The sequence below is a fragment of the Notamacropus eugenii genome, chromosome 7 (assembly GCF_028372415.1).
Source record: "Notamacropus eugenii isolate mMacEug1 chromosome 7, mMacEug1.pri_v2, whole genome shotgun sequence".
In the NCBI taxonomy this organism is placed as follows: Eukaryota; Metazoa; Chordata; class Mammalia; order Diprotodontia; family Macropodidae; genus Notamacropus; species Notamacropus eugenii.
This window is the reverse complement of record NC_092878.1, coordinates 1981862-2008960: the sequence shown is the minus strand read 5'-3', so window position 1 is coordinate 2008960 and position 27099 is coordinate 1981862. Positions and strand designations below refer to the sequence as shown.

At 41.5% G+C, this 27099-nt stretch overlaps 1 protein-coding gene across 1 annotated transcript in view; it reads right to left on the bottom strand.

The window, feature by feature from the left end:
* Positions 1-981: 981 nt before the first annotated feature.
* TNFAIP8L3 (TNF alpha induced protein 8 like 3) overlaps positions 982-27099 on the bottom strand; it is a 29459-nt gene continuing 3341 nt past the window's right edge. The window contains exon 2 of the mRNA XM_072624936.1: positions 982-3570. Within this exon, the coding sequence (XP_072481037.1) occupies positions 3008-3570 (563 nt within the window). The 3' untranslated portion in view covers positions 982-3007. The remainder of the gene's footprint in view (positions 3571-27099) is intronic.

Below are 27099 nucleotides of genomic sequence, written 5' to 3'. Positions count from 1 at the left end.
ATATAGCTATGTTCAAATCACACCAGTCTTAGGATAGGTGATGACTTTCAACATACAGGACTTTGGTGTCCTTTAATGTGCCCAGAGGTGCATCCTTAGGGAGAGGAGACCACCAACTGTTGCCTAATAATGAGGGCATCTCGCTGTGTACCCCTTGTGAATGCCCACTGCTTGTGTTCCCTCCCCTTAGAAGGAAGAATCTTGTCAACTAAGCTTTGTTTTTTGACCTGTGAAGAAGAGATAAGGTTGTCCAAACCCTCCAGAAGGGAATGCTACGTAGGTTTAGTCTATTTAAATCTTGGTTCTTTTGACTTTCTATGTAAGAAAAATTGTCCTGAGAGAATATTGGAAATAGTGGATAGAAGGGCTAGCCTTGGAACCAGGTAGACCTGGCCCTTAAGCTGTGCTTTTTGACATATTAACCACTTGGGGATGATGGACAATTCATTTGCCCTCTCCATGTAATTCTCTATGATTAGGCAGAATGATACAGAGGACGGTGATTCAAGTGCTTCTGGAGAAAGAGGGTATGAATTCAAATTTGTTAGACAAAGTACTTAAGCTTCCTGCGCCTCCATTTCCTTATCTGTAAAATGAGTCATACTGAACTACATGGCTTCCTGGAACCCTTCCTAGACCTAGGTACCATAAGGACCTCAAAAGTGCCCAGGTGTATAAATGGAGGGAGGCAGCTAGGTGGCACAGTGGATAGAGCATTAGGTTTGGAATCAGGAAGACTCATCTTCCTGAGTTCAGATCTGGCCTCAGACACTTCCTGGCAGTGTGACCCTGGACAAGTCACTTAATGCTGTTTGCCTTGGTTCTTCATATATATAACGAGCTGGAGAAGGAAATGGCAAACTACTTAAGTATCCTTGACAAGTAACACCCCTCCCCCAAAGGGTTCAAGAAGAATGAGAAAACAAATAAATGGAGGGAGTTCCCACACCAAAGAAATGACAGATCCAAACCAAAAAATAATTCTTCATTTGTTATCCCTTCTTGGCTTTGATTTTTATCTTTATAAAAAGAGTAGGAAGTATACAAAGAACCAAGGAAACAGTTCAGCAGTTTTAGATGGTCTGACCCTATTGCTAAGTGAAAACTCAAAGCAGATGTCTTAACTTGCTGTTTAGCAATCATTCTCATGGTCTTAAGTAATGGGCAAAGGCTCGGACATCCGTGGTCCTATTCTTTTAAAGCATGGGCCTAGCCTCTTTCACAAATGCCTTTTCAATGAAGAATGATGCAGAAGGTGCTGTTGTTAGTAATGGAACGTTTAATACCTAGAAGAGACCTTTACTTCAGTTCTTAAGTTTACAGACACAACTTGAGGCCCAGAGAGGTTGTGACTTCCTCAAGGTCACCCAGCTAACTGTAAGGCATTTTTAGAATCACTAAGTCAGGCATGCAAATAGGTCTCTGTTGAGGCAGGGATTGTAAGCGGGTGCCATGGGAAAGGCTAGAAGCTTGTTTCCGGCAGCTTCCACAGATGCCAGTTGGCTGAACTTCATTGACCTTTGCTCCCTGGTGGCAAGGTGAAACAGAACCGCTCTCAATACCTGTGCAAGCAGCAAGTACTGTGCCTCAATTCCTCCTTCGTGATCAAAGGCCAGGACAATTCTTGAGAACATGGGAGCAAGAGGATGTGTCAGCATTTCCATTACCTCTGTCCCTCCCTGCTCCATTTCAGTTTTAAAAAATGATATTCTAGAGGCTGAAAATCTCTCTTGGTTAAAAAAAAATTCAACACCTGCACAATGTTGTTTTTCACTGAAGTGTTTCATAGACTTTGACAATGGGAGCAATTCAAGTCTGACTCGTTGGCATCTGGGCCATTGCTGTTTTGGCTCATGTTGCCACCAAGACCTCCCACAAGTCATCCATCCATGCACGGGTACTGCTACCAGAGACAGACTACACGGCTGGTTTGGATCAGGATCTGAAACAGTGTGCTCATTCTTGTTCCAAGGAACAGAGAGCGGGGCATGTGTTCTGACATCTGGATTTCTCTCCTGTCATTTCCACTGCTCTTATTGTGGGGAAGCATCTCGTGGCAGGTGGTTCTTGTTTCTGAATCATAATCACAAGTTCCTCTTTTGTTCAAAGGGCTGTTTAGTTTAATGGACCCCCCAAAATGGCGCTGTGAAACTTAGGAAGGTCCAGAGTGAAGGGAAGAGATTCCTCCTGCTTGATTTTCACTTGGGCATGAGTGTAAACCCTTACTGGTTGTGTGCCTGGGTCAGGTAGAGTTTCCTTGAACCATAGCTGATTAGCCACACAGATATGAGATGTGTGTACCTCTTGGGGGCATTACCTCTCATTAGGGACTATGGACATATACTCCTGAAATTGTTCCCCATGGATTCTACAACATCTGAAATAGGCAAGCTCTCGTCCCCCTGCCAAAGTAATGAAAGCATGTTTACTTCCCATGTTCCCGTGGCAAGTCTGTGATCTATACGCTAACTCACCAAGTTGCTTGGGGGCTTGGGCCAGGGTGGGGAATACATTTTCTGGTATTGGAAAGCTACATTTCCTTAAATTTCTAGGTTATTATTATTATTTTTTAAAAACCTGCACACCCAGAAGGAGACATTTAAAAGCCAGGTTCTGTTTCAGTTTCTCTTCCCTCTTTACCTCCTGAACTCATCACCTTTCACATGCTTGGAGAAGCTGAAACGGGGACCTCCCTTGATTTTGTTTCAGTCCAACAGAGTCGCTCTCCTGCTTGGGATATGTTATCAGCTGTCCTTAAGGAGACTTGGAGATGCCATTTATTTCAAGCATTTGCAAACAAACAGACATACGTTAAAATCCAACCTCAGGGAGCTCCGTGGAGCACACCTGGACTCCAAAGGAAGCTAGCATCTGGTGGATGAACAAGACGGAGAAGTGACACATGTTACAGGGTTCTTGTTGCATTGTTGTTGTTGTCGCTGTTGTGTCTCATCAGAGACACTCAGTGACTGTCATTTTAAATCAAGAAAGAGGAAACGGAAAAAATTCAAAGAATTTTTTCCTCCAGCAATTTGTTGACTCCATCACAGATCTTTTTGAGGTTGAGTCGGCATTCTCCATCCAGGCTATAGAGGGCAGAGAGGAATTCCACATCTGCAAAGTGATTGAAGACATGGTTGATGCGTCCATGGGTCCTGGCAGTCAGGTGCCTCCCCACCAGTTCATGCACCAGGTCTTTACACTCATTCAGGAGTTGGGAAAGCACATTCTTATCAAAAGTGTACTCTACCTCATAGAAGCTCACAATGGTCATGGCTGTCTGATTCAGCTTCTTCCTGAGTTTCTCCACGATCTCCATCTCCTCTTGGTTGAACTGATTGTTTCGGTAGAGGATCCCAATTTTGATAGCCACTTTAATTAAGTCTTTCATGATTCTATGGGCTTCCTTCTTGTTGCGAGTGTGTTCTTTGGTGACTTTGTAGAGCTCATCAAAGATCTCACTGCTGGTGTCATCAATGAGCATATTGGCCACGGTTTTACTAGCTAGTTTGCTCAGAATTTTCTTCTGTGCTTGAAGGGCAAGGTTCTTTGAGCTAAATAAGTCAGGGCCTACAGAAAAAGAGAAAAAATTAGATTAGACTAAGCTATTCTCTGCAAGAGTAATAAAACATGCTAACCCAACTCTTTTTCATCCAGCAGTGGTTGATTTTCTATAGTGAAGGGGGGTGATTGGGATGTTGTTTAAAAACAAAACCTCCCCCCCTTTATTATTTAATATTTCCCAGTGGAAATTCTGTTCTCCAGTCAATCCAGTCCTCTCGCATATACGATATCTCTAAGCTTTTCAAACTTTGCTCATACTGTTTTCCATCCCAATCATATTTGGAATGTTTTCTCCCCTTTGCTACCCAAATTGTAACTTTAAGGACCCAGCTCACATCCCCCCTCTTCCACAATATTTTTGAGTTTGGCCCATAATTGTTCATCTGTATTACCCTTATTTCTCTACATAGATTAGATCATTGAGAGCAGGGATAATTTATTTTACTGTTTTTATATCCCCAGAAAGCCTAGCACAGAACTGGATACAGAACGAATGTTCAATAAACGTATGTTGATTGAATGATACCTCACCAATTTTCAGCGATTCAGAATCTGGTCACTGACACCTAATGAAACCTGGACATAATATGTGCTTAATAAATGTGTGATTCCTTCTTGGTGACCAGGACTTTCTACATCAATGAGAATCACTTCAGTGGATTACGGTGAAATATGGGAAATATACTCAAGTGGTGCTAGTGAACATGAATCAATTTGTTCTTGGTAATTCAGAAGGCTCTTTGGGATCTTGAAGTGCTTTGGGAGTCACTGTTTGAAAATCAATTTTCAATTTAATTGAACTTAGATATTCACTGAGACCCTACAAGGGATAAAGAGCGATGGGGAAACAAATATGAGGAAGGAACAGTCTGGGCCTTCAAGGAACTTACAACCGATTTGGAGAGACATGACACATAACATACATAACTCTAACTCAAGGTAGAAAGAAATAAGAGAAGAATGCAGATTTGCAGGAGTTTGGTATATTATATAGATGTGCAGAAGGGGCAGTAAAAGGAGACAGTTAATTTTACAAGTGAGGAAACTGAAGCCTGAAGAGATGGCTCACTCAAGCTCACACAGTGGCCACAGTGGGGAAGAACCCAGGTTCACTGACTCCCAGCTCTATCTACTACACCTTGTTGTCACTAACCTGTACAGCAAGTCTCTTATTCAAACAAGATTTTTTACAGTACTACCATGGTCTGCCATAGTCTCTCCTTCCTATCACAGTATCATAGATTTAGAGCTACAAGGGGCTTCCTAAGTCCCTAGGTCCCACCTCCTCATTTATAGATAAGTCTCAGAGAAGTCAAGCAACTTGCCCAGGGTCACACAATTTTTAAGTGCCTGTTGCAGGATTAGAACTCAAATCCAACAAATGCCAAGCCTAGCACTGTATCCACCATGCCACTCTGACTTGGCAACCAGTCTTTGCTCTGGAGACAGTGTCCCATTTATTTGTCTTTGACTACATTTCTGCAACGCCAGTCATAGCAATCTTTATTTGCTATTTGTGTCTAAAAAGAGGAATGTGAGTATTTTAGCTCTACTTTTCTACTGCTTCCCACTTCTGTCCCACATGGGGGAGAAGGAGGGAGAAAAAGGGGTTTTGTCAGATCCAGTATGACTATATTGTTGGATCTTCAATTATACTAGCAAATCACCTCCTGACCACCTTGAGTGAAGGTTTTACAAACCTCCTATTAGTGCTCTTTCACAATCTCTTTCACTACATTTTTAGTTTAAACATTGTTCTGCCACCTTTAAAAAAAACCTGCTTGCATCCTGGTATCCATTTTCATCCATGTGGGGGGGTCTGTCTTTTCTGTATGGGCTCTACCTAACCCCCAAAAGATTCCTACATCATCTGGCAGCTAGTTTCCTGTGATTCAATCTACAACACTGTCCCTTGCACCTCTGGCTCACCCACACATTTAGGCTCCAGAGCTCTGTCTGCTTCTTAGGTCATGAGTGTGAAGCTAATAAGATTTCAGGACACCACCTGAGTGGCCCTGGCCTCCCAGTTTATTGTCCTCCAGAAATCCATTTATCATCGTTCTCTGCCCGCCCCCTCCCCCCCCACGTCCCTTGATCACTGGCTCCATCCCTCCAACCCTCATACCCAAGTTTGCCACTTAGAGAGGCAAGTCACGATGTGTCTGTTACTGTCATTCAAGATCCAGCTAGCTGTCTCCACACCTAATTATTGATTTTCCCATTTGGTTCTGTCTGCCTTTTGTGTGCCCTTCCCTGAAGATATGATCTGGGTACAGCCTGCTGGAGCACTGCCCCTGAAAGCCTCACCCCTGGCTCTTTTTGTCCTAACCTCAGCTATTCTCATTTGTGGAAGGGAAAAACAAACAATCGTTCTCCTCAGGTTATTTTGTGTGGGTGAGAACACAACACCTGAGGGGCATCCATTTGTACTTGGACGCCATAGCCTGATTGTTCCAGTCCAACTCCTGGACTAGGCTTGTCCTTGAATTCTCAGTTGAATGTTAATATGATACTTTCTCACCTGATTCTATGTTCATTAACTCAATAACACTAGATGTAGATTTCAGTTACACTAAAGTTTCTATGGAATTAGCTATCATTAACTGCAGCTCTGCCTAAAAGTTGACTTTCCCTTCATCTACACTCGACAAGCCGTTCCCTGCACCTCTGGAACTGTCTCTGGTCAGACTACAAATCTCCCTTCCTCATTTATAGATGAGTGCCTGTCCAGGCTTGCAGACTTAGACTCAATAAACACTCAAGTACAGCTCAGACACAAACCCATCAGTCCCCTTATCAGTACACACTTCCTTACAAACACTCAAAATCATAATTCCCTCCACAAGCATGGACTCTTCTTTCTGAAATTTGTCAACTCTGCTGGTCTGAAGTCCCTAAAGTCGGACATCAGAGGGACCAGGGGTACAAACACATCTACTATTGATCTCACAGCAGCTGCCACTGATTCCCACAACGACTATTTCCTTTATAGTACTAGAAAACATAAGAAAACTGCATTGACAAACGAGAACCCGGGTTGTCAGCTCCAGGGATGATGCATTAACTTTAATGCTTTTGGAGTGGGCAAGAAGGGTGGAGAGAAAGGCAGCATGATGTACCAAAAAAAAGTCCTAGATGAGGAGCCAGGAGACACAGATTCCATTCCCAGCGGACTACCAGGATGACCTTGGGAAAATAGTAAATAATAATAGTTTACATTTATACCTTGTAAGCCTTAAAGTGCTTTCCTCACAACTCTGTAAGGTAGAGCAAGTATTATTGTCTCCACGTTACAGATGGGAAAATTGAGGTGCAATAAGTCTAAGTAGTTTTTCCATGGTTACTGAATTTGCCCTCTAGCTATGAGAAACCAGATTTAAGATTTATCAGTATCGATATGTATTGGACCCATTCAGCACAGTAGTGTGATATCCTCCAGCAATGTTCGGCAGCTAATAAGCTAGAGCACAGAGAGCAGATGGTGAGGGTCACCCTTGGTTAAGATTGGGTAACAGTGGTACAACAATAGGACAAGATGGCAAAGGTAGAAAACAATATAGAGATGAATTAGCTGGCTATAGGATGAGGACTCTGATAGGAAAAACGTGAAGATAATTTAGGGTGGAGAGATTACAGCATGAATTCCTAACCTGGGACCTTTTAGGCAGCTCATGCTGACCTCAGGGATCTCCTGGAACAACGGGCGCAAGTGCTGCAAGACTGGGGGCAAGAAGCTCAAGCATGAGCTGGCCCACCCACCCACCAACCCCAAGATCAGCCCTCCCCACAACCATACCACACAAGTCTGGGGAGGCAACAAAGATTTTAAAGGCCATTCCTGGAAAGACAGAGAATCTTTAGGTTAGACCTTTAACAAACAGTTATTCTGAGGAGTGTTTCAGTTTGTTCAGGAGAAATCATTTTGTTTTGGGATTTCTGATGTTAAGTTAAATGTGAGTTCAAATGAGTCAGAGAAAAAAATCATTCAGAGAGGCAATGTGTTCTTATCCAGGAGTATTTTCCACCTTCTGAATGGCTCAGGAAGAGCTGAAAGGGCCATAGTTCTCCCATATTGGGGAGATATACTAACCTCAGCATTTCCTAATGGATGGCAGGTGATCTTGAAGATAGAACCTCAGTTGAAGGATACAAGTAAGGCTTAGGAAGTACTTAAGAGGCAGGAAGTGCTTTATCCCCTTTCTGCAGGGGAGAGGCTTACTAACCATAGCACTTCCCAGAAAGGTAGAGAGATGATTAGCTAGCTCTGAAGATTGCTTGCAATAGACACGATCCCTTGTAGATAACAGCCCAATGGTATCACCAGAAGATACTGGCAGGTCTGCATCAGAGCTGTGAGTTGCCATATGTATGCTCCTCATGTGCATGCCCTATGAATTATCCCTATGTATATTTGCTCTTTCCACTAAGGGGGATGTATAGAAGGAAAATGAGTTCCAGGTTTATGAGAGAGATATTCTGTGGTCACTTTAATTGCCTGACACTATTTCTTTAATTTCTTTGCTTTTAACCATGACTTGGCAGATAAGGAAAAATAAATTCTTGGGTAGGGGGCTCATAAGTTATGATTTTGAAAGGATTCTAGAGGGTTGATGGGTAAGAGGAGTCCTGGAAATTACATTTCTAGTTTCTTCAATTAATCCAGGTATGTTATGACTGTCATCCTGGTCACCTTCTTTCTGGCCTATCAGTTTCCTCCCTAAAATGTTACACTAATAAATGATCATAAAACTGCAGATATGGTTCAAACAGGGGGAGTGACTACTGCAAGACCTTTCTCACTCTTGAAATTATGCCTCTCCTAATGCAGCCTAAGCTTGCACTGACTTTGCAGGCTGCCACATCACACTTTTGACGCGTATTAAGCTTATCATCCACTAAAACCCCCATGTTTTCAGATGAACTTCTATTTAGCCAAGTTTCTTCCATCTCATACTTGTGAAGTTGACCTTTTTACATTTAACCAAATTAAATTTTATCACAAATTGGGAAAGTACAGGTTCAGGTTACTGTCTCTGACATATACTGGTTATGTGACCCTGGGGATGTCAACTAACCCCTCGGTGCGCTGAGCACTTTCTATGACTAAGATAGAGTTGAGCTGTTGATCTGAACTAGGGGAAGGAATTTCTAATTAGAGACCTCTCCATAGTGATGAAGTCACAGGTCCAGATCTTCCTCTCCTTTCAGTGCCTCCTCTCTTTCCTCAACCAAATCATCTTAATTGATTTGGCCTAATGAGGCAGCTAGGGGGCCTGAATTTGGAGGTAGGAAGACCTGAGTTCAAAACCAGCCTGAGACACTTAGTAGCTCTGTGACCCTGGGCAAATCATTTAACTTCTGCCTCAGTTTCTTCAACTGTAAAATGAGGATAGTACCAATATCTGTCTCAGGGTTGTTGTGAGGATCAAATGAGATAAAATTTGTAAAGTGCTTATCACAAGGCTTGGCACAGAGTAGGCACTTAATAAATTTGTCCTCCCTCCCTCCCTCCCTCCCTCCCTTCCTTCCTTCCTTCCTTCCTTCCTTCCTTCCTTCCTTCCTTCCTTCCTTCCTTCCTTCCTTCCTTCCTTCCTTCCTTCCTCCCTCCCTCCCTCCCTCCCTCTCTCCCTCCCTCCCTTCCTTTGTTCCTTCTTTCTTTCCTCCTGACAATCCAATGTGTTAACTATCCCTCTCAACTTTGTATCATCTGCAAACTTGCTAAACACGCCATTTATGCATTTATCCAAGTCACTGACAAAAGCGTGGACAGCAAAAGAAGAGGCGTCCTACTGGAAACCTTCTTCAAGGTAATTTGAGACAACCATGAATGACTATTCCTTTGGGTCTAATTCTAAATCCACCTAGCTACAGGGCATTAGCCTAGAGGTGTCAAATATGCAAGAACCAATGGGCCCGAATCATGTTGAAATGTAATTGGGAAATAGTTAACAAAATAAAATATGTAATATAACATACATAACATTTAAAAACGAAGTGAACATGGGACCCATGGGGAATCTTTATTTCTGGAGTGACTCCCCTTTCTATATGAATAAGATACCACAGGTCTAGCCACATCTCTGCATCTTTTTGCACAAAGATGAAAGACTTGGTCAAATGCTTCATTAAAATCCATGTGAAATAGAGCTACAGTATTCCCTTTATCTGCTTATTTAGTAACTTTGTCAGAAAGAAAATAAAGTTGGCCTGGCATCACTGTTGGTGATCGTTATTTCCTTTTCTGAATGTCCACAAGCTAAGTTTTTCATAGTGTAATCTAGAATTTTTCCTGGAAATCGAGTCAAGTTCACTCGTCCATGGTTTGCAGACTTAGATCTTTCCTTTTTTTTTTTCAAGTCAGGAATGTGCAGTTCTCTGATCCGTCAGTGCTTCTTTTGACCTCCATGAGCTGTCACAATCAGTGATGGTAGCTCAGAAATCACATCTGTCAGTTACTGAAGCACCCAAGTTTGAGAGGCCAGTGTTTCCTCCCCTTGCCATGTAGGTTAGGCTAGTTCTTCTAGAAGGTAAAAAAGCTATTCCCAAGACTCCATTGGCCCAGGGGGCTTAAGGTTCAAGGTACCTCGCTCTTGAGGCCCAAGACAATGGCCTCCTCTTTACTAAGTCAATAACCATTTTTTAAGCCCTCGCTAAGTGCAAGGCTGCAGTAAGTGTATAAAAAGAGCTGACAATTTGGAATGGTGATCCTTCAGGCATGGCCCAGGCCTCAAGGTCCAATACATCACCATATCCTGCTCTGTTGACTCATTTCATATGGAGGCAAAGAGGGTCTACCTGAGCTGAATGCCATACTATATCCTTGTTAACTAGATTTTCTATGTTTCATCTAAGAAAACTTGCTTTTATTACTTGTTGAATGACCTATGAATGGCTCATTTGGTTTTAATATTGGATCTAAGCTACCAGAGAACCAGCCTAGTCAGGGTCTACACCAAGGATGTAGAGTTCATACAGTCTCCTCTGTATCTCCACTGCCTCTTTTCCCCAATTAAGTTATCCTGATTTGCTTTAATGAGGCAGGTGGCACAATAGTTGGAGTGATGGATTTGGAGTAAGGAAGACCTGAATTCAAACCTTGCCTTAGAGTCTCACTAGCTGTATGATCCTGGGAAAATCACTTACCCTCCATTTGCCTCAGTTTCCTCATAACACCTACCTTCCAGGGCTGTTGTGAGGAAAGAATGAAATAATATTTGTAAAATGCTTTGCAAATCTTAACGTGATATATAAAGTTAGCTATTATTATGTTCTGCAACTATCTTCCGTATCAATCCCCTATTAACAATTTTTATTCAATTTTTTTCACTAGTAAGATCATTCTCATTGGCAGAAAAAAAGGAAACAAAACAGAGTTTAACAGCTCAGCTCTCTGTCATGTCATTCCATCCATGTAAGCTGTGGTCCCTTCCTTAACATTCCTTTTCCCTCCAACATAGTTTATGAATTCCCTTTTGTTATTAACTTTTTTCCTCTGCCTCATCTCATTCTTAACTTTAGAAGCTTTGACACATTTCTCAAAGAACTACATCAGACTTTTGTATGTATCCTCTTCACTTATCTCTGTTTTTTTCTTTTGTATATATTTTTAATCCTTTAAGATGCCTCCTCCATTCCTTTCTCTTTGAAACAGTTTTTTTTCTTTGCTTCATAATTTGATTCTTGAGGGCTTCCCATCCATCTTTTACTTGACTTCCCCGGTAGAATTTTAGTCCATGGGACCTTACGTACTCTTTGAACACTTTAAAATCTGTTCTCCCCAAATCTATTCCCAGTTTCTTTTTCTCTACCACACTAATTCTAAGACAGAGAGAAGTCACTTTACTCTCACTTTTCTATGCTCCAACCATTCAGGGGCACATGCTTCCTTCAACACTTGACTCAAAGATAAAGATATTTTTCTCCTGGTAGAAGTGAGATCCTGTATCTCCTCCTTGCCCCTCAGAAAAAAATCAGTCTCCCTCTCCTGTAATGGAATCCAATACAAATTCACCTTGGTAAAGAAAAAAAATCAAACACCCTTTCTGCTCTCCTGATTGGGGTTTTCTGGTCTACCCTTAAGTCTTCCTTTTTTAAAAAATTTTTTTAAAAATTTTATTTATTTTCAGTGTTCTACAATCACTACCATATAACTTAGATTTTTTTCCCCTCCATGACCCTCCTTCCCCTCTCCCTCCCCACTCCCTCCCCGAGACGGCATACAATTTTATATAAGGTTCTACACATACATTCCTATTAAATACATTTTCACCATAGTCATGTTGCATAGAAGAATTAAAATGAATCGGAGAAATCATATTAACAAACCAAAACATAATACAAAAGAAAATGATCTGCTCCATTCTGTGATTGGATTCCATAGTTCTTTCTCCGAATGTGGAAGGCATTTTGCCTTAAAAGACCATTGGGAATTTTTTAAGTCCTTGCATTGCATTGAAGTTCTAAGTCTAGCAGAAAAAATCCTCACACACTGTGGTTGCTTCTGTGTACAAAGTTCTCCTGGTTCATCTCCTTTCTTAAGTCTTCCTTAAAAGCAATGACTCTACCTTTCTCCTACTTGGAAGTCCACTCTCCACTTAAGGCATATATAAACATCTCTCTGAGCATAAAACCTTCTTTTCTTTTAGGCAACTTCACTAAGCCCTCTAACAATCAAGAGAAAGCTCTTCTCCTGACTTTGAACCTTTTCTCCACTTCACCCCAGACTCTCTACTGCCTAGTCCAGCCCCAACAAGCAGAATCAATCACCTAGGGGTGCTGGGGGATTTCATCAACAGACATTATAAATCTCTAATTCCACAAGCAGTTCAGCAGCAGCTCACCTCCTTCATAGCCTGTTCATTCAGTTGCCTTCCCACTCCCATGATATTTCAGGACCTAGGAGAGGCAGGCAATCAAAAGGCATTTTTGATTCTCTGAAGTATCCCATCTCCTTTGTGGCAACTCCTATGTGATTCCCTCCTTCTGTACTGTCTAAAAATCCAGTCTCAGTGAAAAATTTAACAAATTCTGGGCCTTGTATCAGCAGGGACAAAAACTTGTTAATGCACCACTTTGGTAAATGGATTAATTCAATAAAAATGCCAAAGTAGTTTGCCTTTAAAAGTCTCTGAATACATATGGATTCAGGATATGAAATTTTAAACAGTAAACTGGACCAATGCCTGTCCTTTATTACAAAAGAGAAACAAAACATCTTTCAAAACACAGTATATACTTGTAGACACAGAAGACTTATTGACACTGAAAAGCTATATCATTTTCCAATTTTAGACCATTACACAATAGGTGGAGAGGTAATATGGGCAAAGACAGTAAATAACCTTCCTTTGAATAAGAAAGATCTGGATTCCAGTTCTACATCTGATACATACTATCTATACTATGACCATGGGCAAGCCATTTAATTTCTGAAAGGCAGGCAGCTACTCCCCAAGACAAGTCACAGAATAGTTATCTGATCCACATCAGTGGAGGGGTTCCACATGCAGAGTTCCTGGGCTGAAATCACAGGTTAGCTTCCTCCTCTCCCCAAAACAGCACTGACAACAAAATGAATTAAACTCTCACTTCAGTTAATTTTACTAGAAGGAAGGATAAATTATTAACTAATACCATTTTCCTGAATTGAACAAATGATGAAGAGGAAGCCAGAAGGTTCTTCTGGATGAGAGACAATTGAGCAGACGGCATTATGTGTTACTGAATGTTCCATTTAATGTTTCTTATGGAAATTTGAATTTTATGATGACATTTTTGGATCCCAATCAATTTGAATTCCAAAGAGCAGGAAAGGGATGAATTTGTAATATGTTGTTTATAGCACCTATTACGCATCCTCTGTAGTAATTAGTTTTCTTCATTGACAGGAGATCTACATTTTGCTGAAGGAATTTTGAAGGGGCAAAGCCATAATCCAAATGCCCAGGGAGCTCTCATTCATGATATCCAGCATGATGGAGCCTGTGGCTTGTGACTGAAATGAGAAGCAGAAAATCTGAAGTAGAAGGCATCAAGTATTTGTATGACTAGGATCTCTTCACTTGGGTTTCTAGACCTTGCTGGGAGTCCTATACCATAGGCACAATGAAGGATGTTTAGAGAAAGAGGTACTGGGCTCTGGCCCAAGTCTTTCAAATTTCTCAGGAAGTAAGTCTCATCCCTCTCTTGGAGGTTTTAATTATATACACCTATCTTATAGAACTCACAAACTGTTAATACTGGAGAGACCTTAGAAACCACACAGTGCAATGGTCTTGTTTTACAAATGGGTAACTGAGGTCAGGAGAGGTCAGTGGCAGAACTGGAATTAGGTTTCCTGTACTTAAAGGTTAGGATTACTTGTAGGATTCTGAGATTAGAGAAATTAGATTCGTTTTGTTTGGCCCTAGAAAGCAGAACCAGGAATAGGGAGTAAAAGTTGCAGAGATGCAGATGTGAGATCAGTGTCAGGGATATCCTCCTAGGGTTAGAGCAAAGGCTTTTAACCTGGGTGCAGACCTCCACTGGGTCTAAGGGTAGATTTCAGAGGAGGGAGGCTCATGAATTTAGATGGGGGAAAAGTACATATTTATTTAAAAAATAACTGAATCTTATGCAATCTTATCTTTTGTATATATCTTTTAAAACTTAGGGTGGAGTCCTCCTTTCCTTTCTCTTTGAATTTTTTTCCTGTGACTTCATAATTTGATTCTTGAGGGCTTCCCATCCATCTTTTGCTTGACTTCCCCAGCAGAATTTTAGTCCATGGGATCTTACCTACTCTTTGAACATTTTGAAGTCTATTCTCCCCAAATCTATGGGGAGACTATTCCCAGTTTCTTTTTCTTTGTCACACAAATTTTAATCTTATGTATTTTGTTGTATGTCTTTAAAAATATTATTCTGAGAAGGGGTCCATTGATTTTTACCAGAATGCCAAAGGGGTCTATGACACAAAAAAGGTTAAGACCTCTAGATTAGATATATCCAAAAAACCAAATGGTCTGCTTTGGTCCATTGTGAGTTCACTCTTAGCAGAGGTCATCATAGATTTGGAGCTGAAAGGGTCTTCAGAGGCCATCTAGACCAGTGCTGTCAAACTCAAATAGAAATTGGAGGCCATACTAATCCATATATAAGGATTCCTGCAGTCACACATTGATTTAGTTTTAAAATGTAATGTTATCTATGTTTTATTATATTTCATTTAATATATTAAATATTTCCCAATTCTGTTTTAATCTGGTTCTGGCCACACTCAGGAGTGTTGTGGCCTACGTGTTTGACATCTCTGATTTAGACCAAAATGAGGAAACTGAGGCCCAGGGAGGTTCAAGTGACTTCCTCAAGGAAATGCAAATCATCAGCATCACCGACTCTGACCCACAGTGACTTCCAGACTGAAAGCTCTGTCCAACAGCCATACTTGGCTGCCACAGCTGTAGGAGCCAGAGCCAGGGCCAGGGCTGCCACTCCTTCCAATATCCTGTCTACTTCTGCTTCTTGCCTCGCTAAGGCCTCCAGCACTGCTGGTACTAGTAATACTGACTACAGAAATGCAATCGAACCCAGGTCTTCTCCCTCTTTCCACTGTATCCCACTGCCTGCCTTTCCTTCCTTATGGCACCAGCATCAGGAGAACAGACACTGGACATAAAAGATTATAGACTTAAACTCTAAGCTAGAATTCAACTGAAGCTAATATTGAGGTTTGTCTAAGGTTACCAGTCAGTTAACAGCAAAGCCAAGATGAGAGTCTAGGTCTGCTGCTTCCCTGGCTTTTCCCATCACCACCCTGCCTCGTCCTGCCTGCTCTTCTGCTCCAACAAACCTCACCCTTGCCTCGGGTCCCAGACTTTCTTATTTCTGTCTAAGCAGAAAGGGAACCAGGGCACGGTAAGGGTGGGGGGTCAAGAACTAGCAGAGCAGGAGCACAATATATGGTTGCATGGCTTTCAACACAACTTGCTTCCTTCTATTAAAAAAAAATTTACTTCGCAATTATAATCTGTCAGCTACTGATTTCGAGGACCAGAGGTTCGAGTAGGGTTGCACTTTAGAAAGCCACAGGTATCAGTTTGACTCTCCTACCATGTACGTACAAGCTGTTACCATGGCTGGTATATCCTTACAAGAGAATCTCACTAGACTGTTTTCTTGGAGGGGCAAAAAGAGAATTTAATAGAAATATATTTTACTGATGAAAATATAACCCAGAAGCTAGTGGCTGTCTACGTGGCTTTTCAGCAGCTTTTCAAAAATTTGGATACAATAGAAGTATGGATTTTTTTTTCCATGAGTGAGAACTAAGTTACAAAATGCTGGTTTGTATTAGGGTGTGTCTAGCACTTTTTGTGCTGCCAAGCTGGTCTTTTTTTTTTTTTTTTAACAGTCCACACACTAGTAGATTTTCCATTAACAGGCTCAAATTTATTCACAGACTGTGATGCTGGAGAAACCCAAGAAGTGCTTTACATTTTCCTAAAGAGGCCTCAGGATTTATGCCATGCAGCTGCCTAAAAAGAGCATTTCATGCACAATTTTTGAAAAGGTATTTTTAATTTAGCATACTTCAATATATGTGGGGAAAGGACTTTAATTTGCCTAAGGAAATCTCTTTAATTGGGTTGTTGAGGGAAACATGTTTTCTAGGATCTTCATCATTTTCACTTCTATACTGGTACAGAAAACAGACCAAACACCCACCTACAGAAGTATTTTTACGTAAAGGGGAAGAGAAGACAAGAGACTGAAAATCAAATAAAATCAGCTAAGTGGTATCTTTACAGAGATTTGCAAGGGCATTCGAATGGGAGCTAATAGTAACTCAACAAAAAAATAAATGACTGAATGAACGAACTGAAAAGCAATGATGATATAGTTTTCCTAATGCACCGGAAAGCAGGTGTTAGGTTTTTTTATTTTTTAAAAGGGAATGAAAAGTACAAGGACGAAATAAAATACAACACATGTAACAAAGTACAATGAAGTCTATATGGCAGATTGTATCATCTATAACGATAATGGCTGTGGTACAGTGAAAAAGAACACTGACCCAGATTACTGGGTTCAAATCCCATCTGTGCCATTTACTGCCTGAGTGACTTCCCTCAAGTCTCAGTTTCATCATCTGCAAAAGAAGGGGTTGAACCAGATGGTTGCTAAGGGACCTTCTAGCTCTACATCAAGAGTTTCCTAACCTGGAGTCTGTGAACCTTTTTTTTTTTAATTTAAAAAGTCTTTTTGATAGCTATATTCTGGAGTGTGCTGGAGCCAGTTGTACAAGCTGGAAGTCAATTGTTAAACTTTCCGTTGACAATTACACCTCAGAAATCAGTCGCCACTAAGAATCAAGGCTTGATTTACTGTTTTGGTGATTGTCTAGACTTGAGAGAGATGGAGAACATATTAATAATGCAAATTAGACTTAAATGTATGTCATATGTGTATGTATGTATGTATATATGAGAGTGGGTTGTTAAACATTTCCTAGCACATCCCTGGCTATATTTCAGTATAATTGATTGCATTTATCCATCCATCCACTGTCTATGAAAAGCACTATGCTAGGTGTTGAAGGAGGTAGGAATTTTAGAACCTCTGCCCCTGCCTTTATGGAGCTCATAGCTTAGTAGGGCAGACAACATAGTAGGGTGAAAGAGCATTTTGTACTAGAGTTTAGTTGGGAAACCATCCTTAGAGAACCATTGAATGAGAGTAAATGAGTTTACTACAAGAGAGAATGTATAGAAGACAAACTGCCAAAGACAGACTGGCAGAGAATCCATATTATAAAGAACTGGGGGAAGGATGAGAAGGAATACTTTAGGAGAACCAAGAAATATGTTGTCTCTAATGACAAAAGACTATCCAGAAGTCCTTTACAGTTCTAAATCCTAGGACCTTAAGACATATAGATAACTATAATATAAAATATTATAAGAGGTACATACACAATAAAGTGCAACGTGAGATCTGAGAGGGAAACTCATTACTAACCTGGGATCAAGGAAGGCTTCAAGAAGGAGGTGGTGTGTGGGCTGAGCTTTAAAGAATGGTTAAGAATTCAACAGGTAAAGAGGGGGAGGGAGAACATTTCAGGCACAAGTGAACAAAAGGCATTAAGGTAGAAAAGCCTAGAGCATCACTGAAGATGAATCACACCGCCCACACCTCCTACCAGGGAGGGGATGATGGACTTAAAAATCCAGAACGAGATATGCATTTCTGGACATGACCAATGTGGGAATTTGTTTTGCAGACTAGATGTGTTTGTTGTGATGGGTATTTTTGTTTTGTTTTGTATTGTTGCCATTGGAGGGAGAGATAAGGGGAGGAAGGTATCCTTTATACAAGCACTGTCATGAAGGGAGGGAAAGAGAACTGGAAGACCTACGAGGAAGCTACTGTAAGTGCAGGCAAGTGGTTATGAGGTGTCCACAATGAGAGTACAGAGGTGGAAGAGATGCTGTAGAGGTAGAATCCCCTTTTGGATACGAGAGGAAAGAATTAAAGGTAATCTCAAAGTTCCCAACAGGTAGGAAGTGACTTTGACAGAGTAAAGTTAGGAGAAGGAAGAGGTTAAGGAGGGAAGAGTTTCATTTTGGATGTGTTAAGTTTGAGGTGAAAATGGTACATGCAGGTGGTGATAGCCTGAAGGTGATTCAGAGGTGCAGGTTTGGAACTCTGAAGGGAAGTCAAGGCTAGAGATGGAGTAAAATTAAGTAAAATTAAGCTCTTCGAAGGCCAGGATTCTTTTGCATTTGTCTTTGTATCTGTAGTATCTAATGTCACACCTTGCATTTAATAGGTAGGCATGAAATAAGTGTCTGTCTTCTTGAAAGCCTAATTTGGAAGACATCGTTACAGAAACAACTGAAGGAGAGTAAATGAGCTTGCCACAGCAGAGAATATGTTAAAAGAGGGCCAGAGACAGAATGGGGATACTTGGGGAAAGGAGAAGAGGGAAAGGTTAGGGATAACGATAAGGGGTTAGAACATGTAGCAACAGATAATGGTCAAGAGGGTTCCATGCCATAAAGTCAAGGAAAATTGTGTTCGAATCCTGGGTCCGACACCTACAACCTGCACGACCTTTCTCCAGGCCTCAATATTCTCATCTCCAAAAAATGAACAGTTTGGAATATTCTGACTTCAAAGGTCCCTTCTGGCTCCAAATCGATGACCTTAGCTGATAGCAGACAATAATTAATTTAAAGGAGGTGGTTGTACAGAAGAGAGACAGAGGTTTGGAGGTGGCCTGGGAGGTTAGGGAAGGCATTGATTTCATTTGAGTTACTGTATCATCAGCAAACAGACATGATATTCCAGGAAGTTTTCCTTGTTTGAGCAGCGACGTCTCTATACCATTAATTAGCTTTGTATGTGTCTAACTTCTCTCCCCAACTAGTCTGCAAGTTCAGTGGGGGTAAGAACCACATCTTTCCTTCTAGAATTCCCATAGTGATATGCACATAGGAAATGTTCAAAGGCTGCACGTAGAATGGAATGAATGTTCCTTCCGCCTTGTTCTCCACTTTGGATTTGCATTTGAAAGCCAAGATTTATATATGTAGGCCAATATATAATGTAGAAAGCAAAAAATAGTCTAATTCTTTTGCTTTATTTTTCTCCTTGGAAACCATCCATGAAGGTTGTTGTTTAAAAAATACAAATACTGTTTTGAAGTATTCACAGCTTGTTCTTCTAGCCTCCAAAGTTCTGTGGGGACAGCTCTTCTACATGCCTCATGAGATCATCCATTCATACGATGATTGCTGAGCCATCTAACAGGGCTGAAAAGTTGCTCCAAATCTGGCCTCTTCAGGATCATTTAGTTAGCTAGACTGAAGCAACCATTCTTTATATGAAAATGAGCTATTTAAACTCTAAGAGAAACAGAAGTAGGGGTGGCAGGGAACCAACATAGGCTGGAAAAGTGGTTAAGGCTTTAGGGAAGAGATAGAACTCATCACAGGATCATAAATCTAGATACAAAAGGCTTTTTAGAGGTCATCTAGTACAATACTCTCATTTTATGGATGAAAAAAATGAGGCTCAGAGAGGCTGTGACTTTCCTGAGGTCACGCAGCTAGAGTCTGAATTTGAACCCTTTCTACTATGCCACAAAGGTTTGGCCTAGACCTTGAATAATGGGTAGGGGGGAAAAAAGCAGAGCATGCAGGCTAGGAGTGGGGTGGGTGAGTAGAATGAGCCAAAGTAGGAAAAAGAAGGGCATATTTAAGGATGAGACAAACTTGGCTCCAGCTTGGTCTTAAAGGTTGGGCAGGATTTTGGAGAGACAGAGGGGAAGGAGGAAAATATCCATCCTGGTGGCATAGCACGTGCAAGGCAGTAAAGGTGGCAGTTCTCCATCCCTACAAATCACTCACTCACCAGAAATCACCATAACTCTCCCACCCTCTTCAGGCTAGGGTTTCTTAATGTGAGGTCTCAAAACCTTTTAAAAAATATTGTGATAACTCTATTTCATATAATTGGTTTCCTTCATAATGCTACATATTTCATTTTACACATTTTAAAACCTCATTCTGAGAAGAGATCCACAGGCCTCATGAGAAGGATCCGTGACTCTAGACAGGTTCAAAGCCCTTCCCTAGACCTGGTTTCCATAAGGCCCTGCTCCTTACTCGGGGATCACTTCATGAGCACACATCCCCTCTACCAACACCTTGCTACCTGCTCTCTCTTGCCTTCTTGCTCAGTATTCGCCCACTTTCGTCACTTGGACTTTCAGTCCATCACTCAGCCTCTCCCGTCAGTCTTCGCTCATTCACTGCATTGAACCTAGACCCCACCCAAGACTTCTTGGCCAGCTACATGAATGAATGTCCCCTTCTCAGGAAGTCTAAACTCTCTTACTTTCCCAATCTTCTAAGGGACCATGCTGCCCCGTCATCCCCACTGTTTGCTTTCCTCTTCTCTATAACATTCCTGGAGGAAAAGGCACAGATTGAAGGTGTCCAGCTTCTACCTGGCCCCAGCTGCTGTTCTCAGCCTTTCTTCTTCTTTGTATTTTCAATCAGTTGACCAGTTTTAGTAAGCTACTGTGTACAAGGCATCATGATACAAAGGTAAAAACAAAGTAGCCCCTGCCATCATGGAGCATTCCTATGCTTAAAAAAGAAAAACAACTTACAACCTTACTAAGATTTTTGGGACACACTATATCTAGAAAGTAATTCAAAGTATTTGAGAATGGGGAGGCACTAGCATCTGAGAAGATTAGGAAAGGCCTCCATTGGAGGTATCACTTGGGCTGAGCTTGGAAGGAAATGAGAGATTCTAAGAGGCAGAGGTGAAGACAGAATATATTCCATTCCAGGTATGGGGTCAGCCTGTGCAACGGAATAGGGATTATCCAAAGCAGGTGCTATTATTAAATACCTAACTCTATTTTACTAAGCACCTATTCTTTATGTGACAGGTGTTGGGTATACAAAACCAAGCTGAGTGATGTGTGAAGAATGATAATTAGTTGAGCTTTGAGTGTGCAAAGTGGAGGAGTGTGTAGTAAAGACTGGGACAGTAAGCTGACCTGAATGTGAAGAGTTTTGTAACAACATTTACCACAAAGATTATTCTAGACCTTGTCTCTCATTAAATTTCCCATTCCTCTCTCTGTAAATTTTACCTCTCTGGGCTTCCATTTCCCCACTTTAGAAACGGAAAACATTTCCCTTCCTTCTGGGATTGTTGTGGGGAGAATGCTTTGTAAACCTTGGAGTGTTGTGGAGGTGTGTGGGCTGATCACCGTCCCCCCCAAATCTCAGTGGATGGCTTTACCTCCTACCAGAATTGAGATCATCTGGCCAGACATCTCAGCTGTACTTCATATTTTTTCCAACTGCCTACAAGACACCTCCACCTCAGATGCTTTGCTATCACCAGAAGCTTCACACAATGGAGATGGATTTTATCATTCCCCATGGCTGTCAGAAGCGCCTTAAAATCTTCAGAATCACTTTTGACTCTTCCATCATACCCTACATCCAGTTTGTCACTGTATCCTGTCATCCAATCCTTTGGAACCTTTTCCTCTGAAATCTGCCTTTCCTTCTCCATCCCCTCTGTTATCTCTGTGGCTCAGGCCCTCATCATGTCATGCTTGGATTGTTGCACGAGTTTCACAGCTGAGCTTGTCTTCCGTCTGTCCCCTACTCCTCTGCACTGCTGCCAGACTGGTCTTCCTTAAACATTTCCACCATGTCCCTTCCCTGCTCAAGAACCACCAATGGATTCCTTTTGCTTATCACATCTAATCCGAATACCTCTGCCAGGGTCCAGCTTTCTAGGCTTATTGTACATGACTTGTCTTTTCTCACCTTATGGTCCAACCAAACTGGCCTTCTTGCTTGTTTCTCACACATGACATTCTGTCTCCTTCCTTTGGACGTTTGTACAAGGCTGTTCCCTTGCCTAGAATGGGGCAGCTGGGTGGCACTGTGGATAAAAGGTAAGACCTGGAGGCAGAAGACTTGAGTTCAAATTCAACCTCAGACACTTATAGCTGTGTGACCCTAGGCAAGTCATTTAACCCTGTTGCATCAGATTCCTCATCTATAAAATGAGCTAGAGAAGGAAATGATAAACTACTCTAGTACCTTTGCCAAGAAAACCCCAAATGGGGTCACAAAGAATCGGGCATGATTAAAAACTAAACAACAGCAAAGCCTAGAATGTATCGTACGCCTTCACTTCTGCCTCTTAGATTTCCTTCAAATCTCTGCTTGACTCTACTTCTTAGAGGAGACCCTTTGTGATCCCCCTAGTTTCTGGGAGCTGCCATCCCTCTGAATTACCTTGTATGTCTTTTGTATCCACTGAGATCCTTCCGTACCTATATCTTTTGTATCTATAAACATGTCTCCCACCCCCTCTGGAATAGAAAGTAACTTCCTTTGTATCCAGAGGGTTTCACATAGTAGGAGCTGAGTAAATGCTTGTTTGATTGACTGGGTTTCAGAACACTCTTGGATCAGGCTTCAGCCCATGTATTTAACTATTTCCCATCATTCTCCAAAGAAAGGTAGCATGGCAGAGTGGAAAGAGAACTGGCCTTGCAACCAGGAAAACCTGTGTGCGAATCCTACCTCTGACACAATGTGACCTTCAGCTCCAAGGGCACTAGGCCAGTGTGCCAAGTGGAAATGGGGTTAGTAATCCAGACACGAGGATCCCTGGAGCCCCACATTGACTTAGTTTTAAAATGTAACATTATCTGTGTTTTATTGCGTTTTTATTTATTTTATTAACTATTTCTCAACTGCATTTTAATGTGGCTCATGTGTGATGTCTTTGCTCTATCCAGATGAACCAGCAGTGATAATAGCAATATGGTGATGATGAAGAGTGATGGCCACCATTTCAAGACAGCTGTCATCTCACTGGAGTCTCACAACCACCTCGGGAGGTAGGAGGAAAACGTAATTGAGAAATAATTAACAAAATAGATAAAAATACACTAGAACATAGATAATACGCGGTTTTCAAAGTCAATAGGAGGGGTCCTAACGTATAGCTTGCTGGCCGGTTTCTACTTGAGTCTGACATCATTACTCTGGGCAACTCTCTAAGACTTTACGTTGCTGAGAGTCCCAACTTGCTTTGATAGAAGGCATTTTTATATAATGAAATCACGGAACCAGTCCCTGCCTTTATTGATAAACTGACGTTTGTATCTGTAAAATTTAAGTGCATTACAAAAAACTATAAATGACGTAGACTTTAATATTTGTTGAGTAGTACATGTATGTGTGTGAGCATGTGTGCATGCATGCGTGTGTGGGAATATATTTAATGGCTCACACATCAAGGACAATGTCAAGAGCCATGTTGGGTTAAAGTGGGTTACAGCATGTGGCTGACAGAAATATGGCACGAGAAGTTTTCGATACCAATCACATCGCAGGTCCAGTCCCTGTTCCTGCTCCCAGGAGCACATCCTACAGCAGTCAGGCTAGTCTGTGCGGTGCCTCTCATCTTTACCACAGTTACTCTGCCTTTGCTCAAGATATTCATGTCACCCCTTCTGTTACGTCTCCAAATACCGTTTAAGTTCCCCCTCTTCCTTAGAGCCATCTCTGACAACCAAGGGGCCCCGTGGGGACACCATTAAAAGGGCACACCGGCTCAGGAGTCAGAAGACCTAGGTTCACATCACTCCTGACAACTACTACCTGTATGACTTGAGGCACATCCCCTAATCCCCCAGCATCTCACCCAGTCCTTCTTCTGGAAAATGAGGAGTGGGACCAGATGGCCTCTGAGGTCCCTTGCAGCCTGAGATCTATGAGCTTATGAACCCGAATTCAAAATGATCTTGCTCTAGAGTCAGTATCATGTAGTTTAACACACAGCTGCTCATCTCTAGGGTGGTTAGGTGGCACAGTGGATAGAGGGCTGGCTCTGGAGTCAGGAAGACTCATCTTCCTTAGTTCAAATCTGGCCTCAGATACTTACTAGCTGTGTGACCCTGAGCAAGTCACTTAACCCTGTTTGCCTCAGTTTCCTCATCTGTAAAATGAGCTGGAGAAGGAAATGGCAAACCACTTCAGCATCTTTACCACGTAAATCCCAAATGGGGCCACAAAGAGTCAGACACAACTGAAAAAAGCTGTTATCTCCGATGTGTCAGTTTTATTTCCCTAGAACTTGGTTTAAAAAACAGCATTTAACTGATGCATTTTTCTTTACCAAAGTCATTTCTGGGAACAGAAAGAAAAAAAAACACCCTCCCTCGCCTCTCCAGAAAAGACAATGTATGACAATTACACAAAAGCAACTGATCCAGTGACTGCCTCTGACACTCAGCGCTAGAAGTCCCCTTCCTCACCACCGGGGGAGGGAGGCACGTTTCATTTTCTATTTTTGGTAATTTTATGGCTTTTCCATTTACTCAGTTTGACTTTCAGTTATGTTTTTCATTTCCATTCTTGTAGCCATGGTGCATATTTAATGTTTTCTGGGATCTGAATCAGTTCATAAAAATGCCCCCCATGTTTCTTGGGGTTCCTCATGTTCATCCTTTCACAGCTAACTTCATCTTCACATCTTCACAAATATTTGCTGAATGATATTTCTCTTGAATAGTATTTAACACAGCATCAGTGGATGAGACATTTAATAGATATTTCCTAAAATGATTGGGTTGAGAGCTGAAAAATCCCTTAGAAATTTGCTGATCCAACTCGTTCCTTTCACTTCAGAAGGAACTGAAGCCTAGAGCTTAGTAACTTGTCCAAGACCACAGTGGCAGTTATATAGAGACAAGATTCAAACTCAGGTCCTGTGATTCTAAATCTACATGATGCTGCCTCCAGTTCAATGATCACTTTGTCACTTTTTTGGAGGTCCTGTGACTTAACAGGCATTGAAAATTCCTGGTGAAGCAACTCTGTGTTCTGCAACCTGTAATTTTAGATCATTTCTGAGGGCATAAAAGTTAAATGACTTGCCCAGGGTCACAAAGCTACTAAGTGACGAAGGTGAGATTCGAACCAGGCCTTCCTGACCCTAAGTATAGCATTCAGTCCACTAAGTCAACACTATAACACGCCCCCTCCCAGGCAAAGAAGGGCACCTTTGCCTTGTTCTTACTGGGCCACATGGCCAAGCTTGGGGTAAGTGACCTGAGGTGGAGTAGGGCAGGAATAGCAGGCATTACTATACAAATTCTGCTCAGCATTAAGCACTTCTATGCACTGGTTTTCAGTGTTTAAAAATTCCTCATCTCAGCCACTGTACAGCAGGGAAGACAGGGCAGTGCCAATGGGCCATACCTTTGATTGCCTGGAAAATCTGGGAGGGAAGGTTTGAGGGACACTCTTCTTCCCTCAGCTAGGGGTGGGGTACATGATAGCATTCTTCTGAGCCAGAAAAGGAGGGTCAAATCATTAACAGTGATTCTGCAGTTGCTTCTCAGGAAAAATTCTCTACCACTCCAAAGCTAAAAATCCCTAGCGTGTCTGAGAGGTTAATGGTGGGTTTGCTGGTGGAAAGACTGCCAAGTTGGGTCTCTGGAAAGACTCCAGTGTTCCATAAACCCTGGCTTTTTCCTAATCATGGAAGCTATAAAACTTCAGGAATATACAAAAATGCTCTAAAAGAAGCAGAATGACAGGCACAAGGAACAGAGCTCTGAACTTGAAGATCTGAGTTCTAATCCTGTCTCAAACATTTACTAGGGAAAGTAACGTCACTTCTTCTCTGAGCCTCACTTTCCACATCTGTGCAACGAGGGGGTTGGACTTCATGGCCTCTTAGGTCCCCTCTCCCTTAAACATTATAATCCTGTGAAATAGCATATGTTTCTTGAAGGATAAATAGCACATAAAGACAAACTAAAATTTTAAGCCCTCCCCTTACCAAAGCTGCAGGGAGTTCCAGGACATGTAATTTGTATAACAGACACTGGGGATAAAATGCTCAGAGAAGGGGGGCTTAAGAGAAGAGTTAGAACTATGGATGCTCTGACTCGCCTGTCAATATTTAGAGAAGAGTCCGAAAAATGCACCCGTCCCTTTCTGTAGAGGTGGTGACTATGGATGTGGAATACTGCATACCCTGTCACAGACTGTCAATTTGTTGTTTGGGTTTGCTGAACTGTTTTTTTCTTCTCTCCTCTGCCCCTGCCCCCCATCTTTGTTACAAGGCCTGATGGTTGGAGGTTGATGGAAGGCTTGATGGAGGGTTATAATCAGAAATGAAAGTGATATGCAAACAAGATATCCCTCACTTCCCCCAAAAAAGACTAAAAAGGAAGGATGGGAAGCTAGCTACCAACAACTTAACACGGTCCTGAAAGGGATGGGATTACGGACTAAAGTAAGATGGTCTTCACAGACAAGTCTGAATGCTACTGATGTGGCATGTGAAAGCACACTCAGAAACATACACACATACAAACACACACAAATATACACACACAGAGAAAGATGCACTCAGGAAGGTACACATACTCTGTCATGCATACCCAATCAATGACATAGATGATATAAATAAATGCTTAGGGTCAATACAGTAAGGTTCATATATCTACAAAAATAAATGCTCACACACACACACACATACATATAAAGACCTGAAGTTATAATGAAGGCTAATTTCCTCATCTACAAAATGAAAAAGTTAAACTAAATGATCTCTAAGGTTCATTTCCGCTCTCAATATATGATCCTATGCTTTTATAAACAGGGAACAATTATTAGCAAATTCATTAATTAGGATCCTGTTTGTAATTAAATTTAAAGGATAATCACTTGCTAAATTATGGGTCTATGCTTCATGAAAACTGTCCTCAAAAAATGTGAGTAGTTCAAGTATTTATTTTAGGTTTTTTTAAACAGATATATGTTTTATGGGGAATCTTTTGGAGGGGGGAGGAAAAAAAGGGGTGTGGGGACCTCCCAGTGTGGAAATTCCCTTCACAGATGGGGATTAGCAAATCATCTGTAACTGCTAGTTTTAGAGAGTTTAATGCATGGGGAACCAATAGATTATGTGATCTGTATTTCT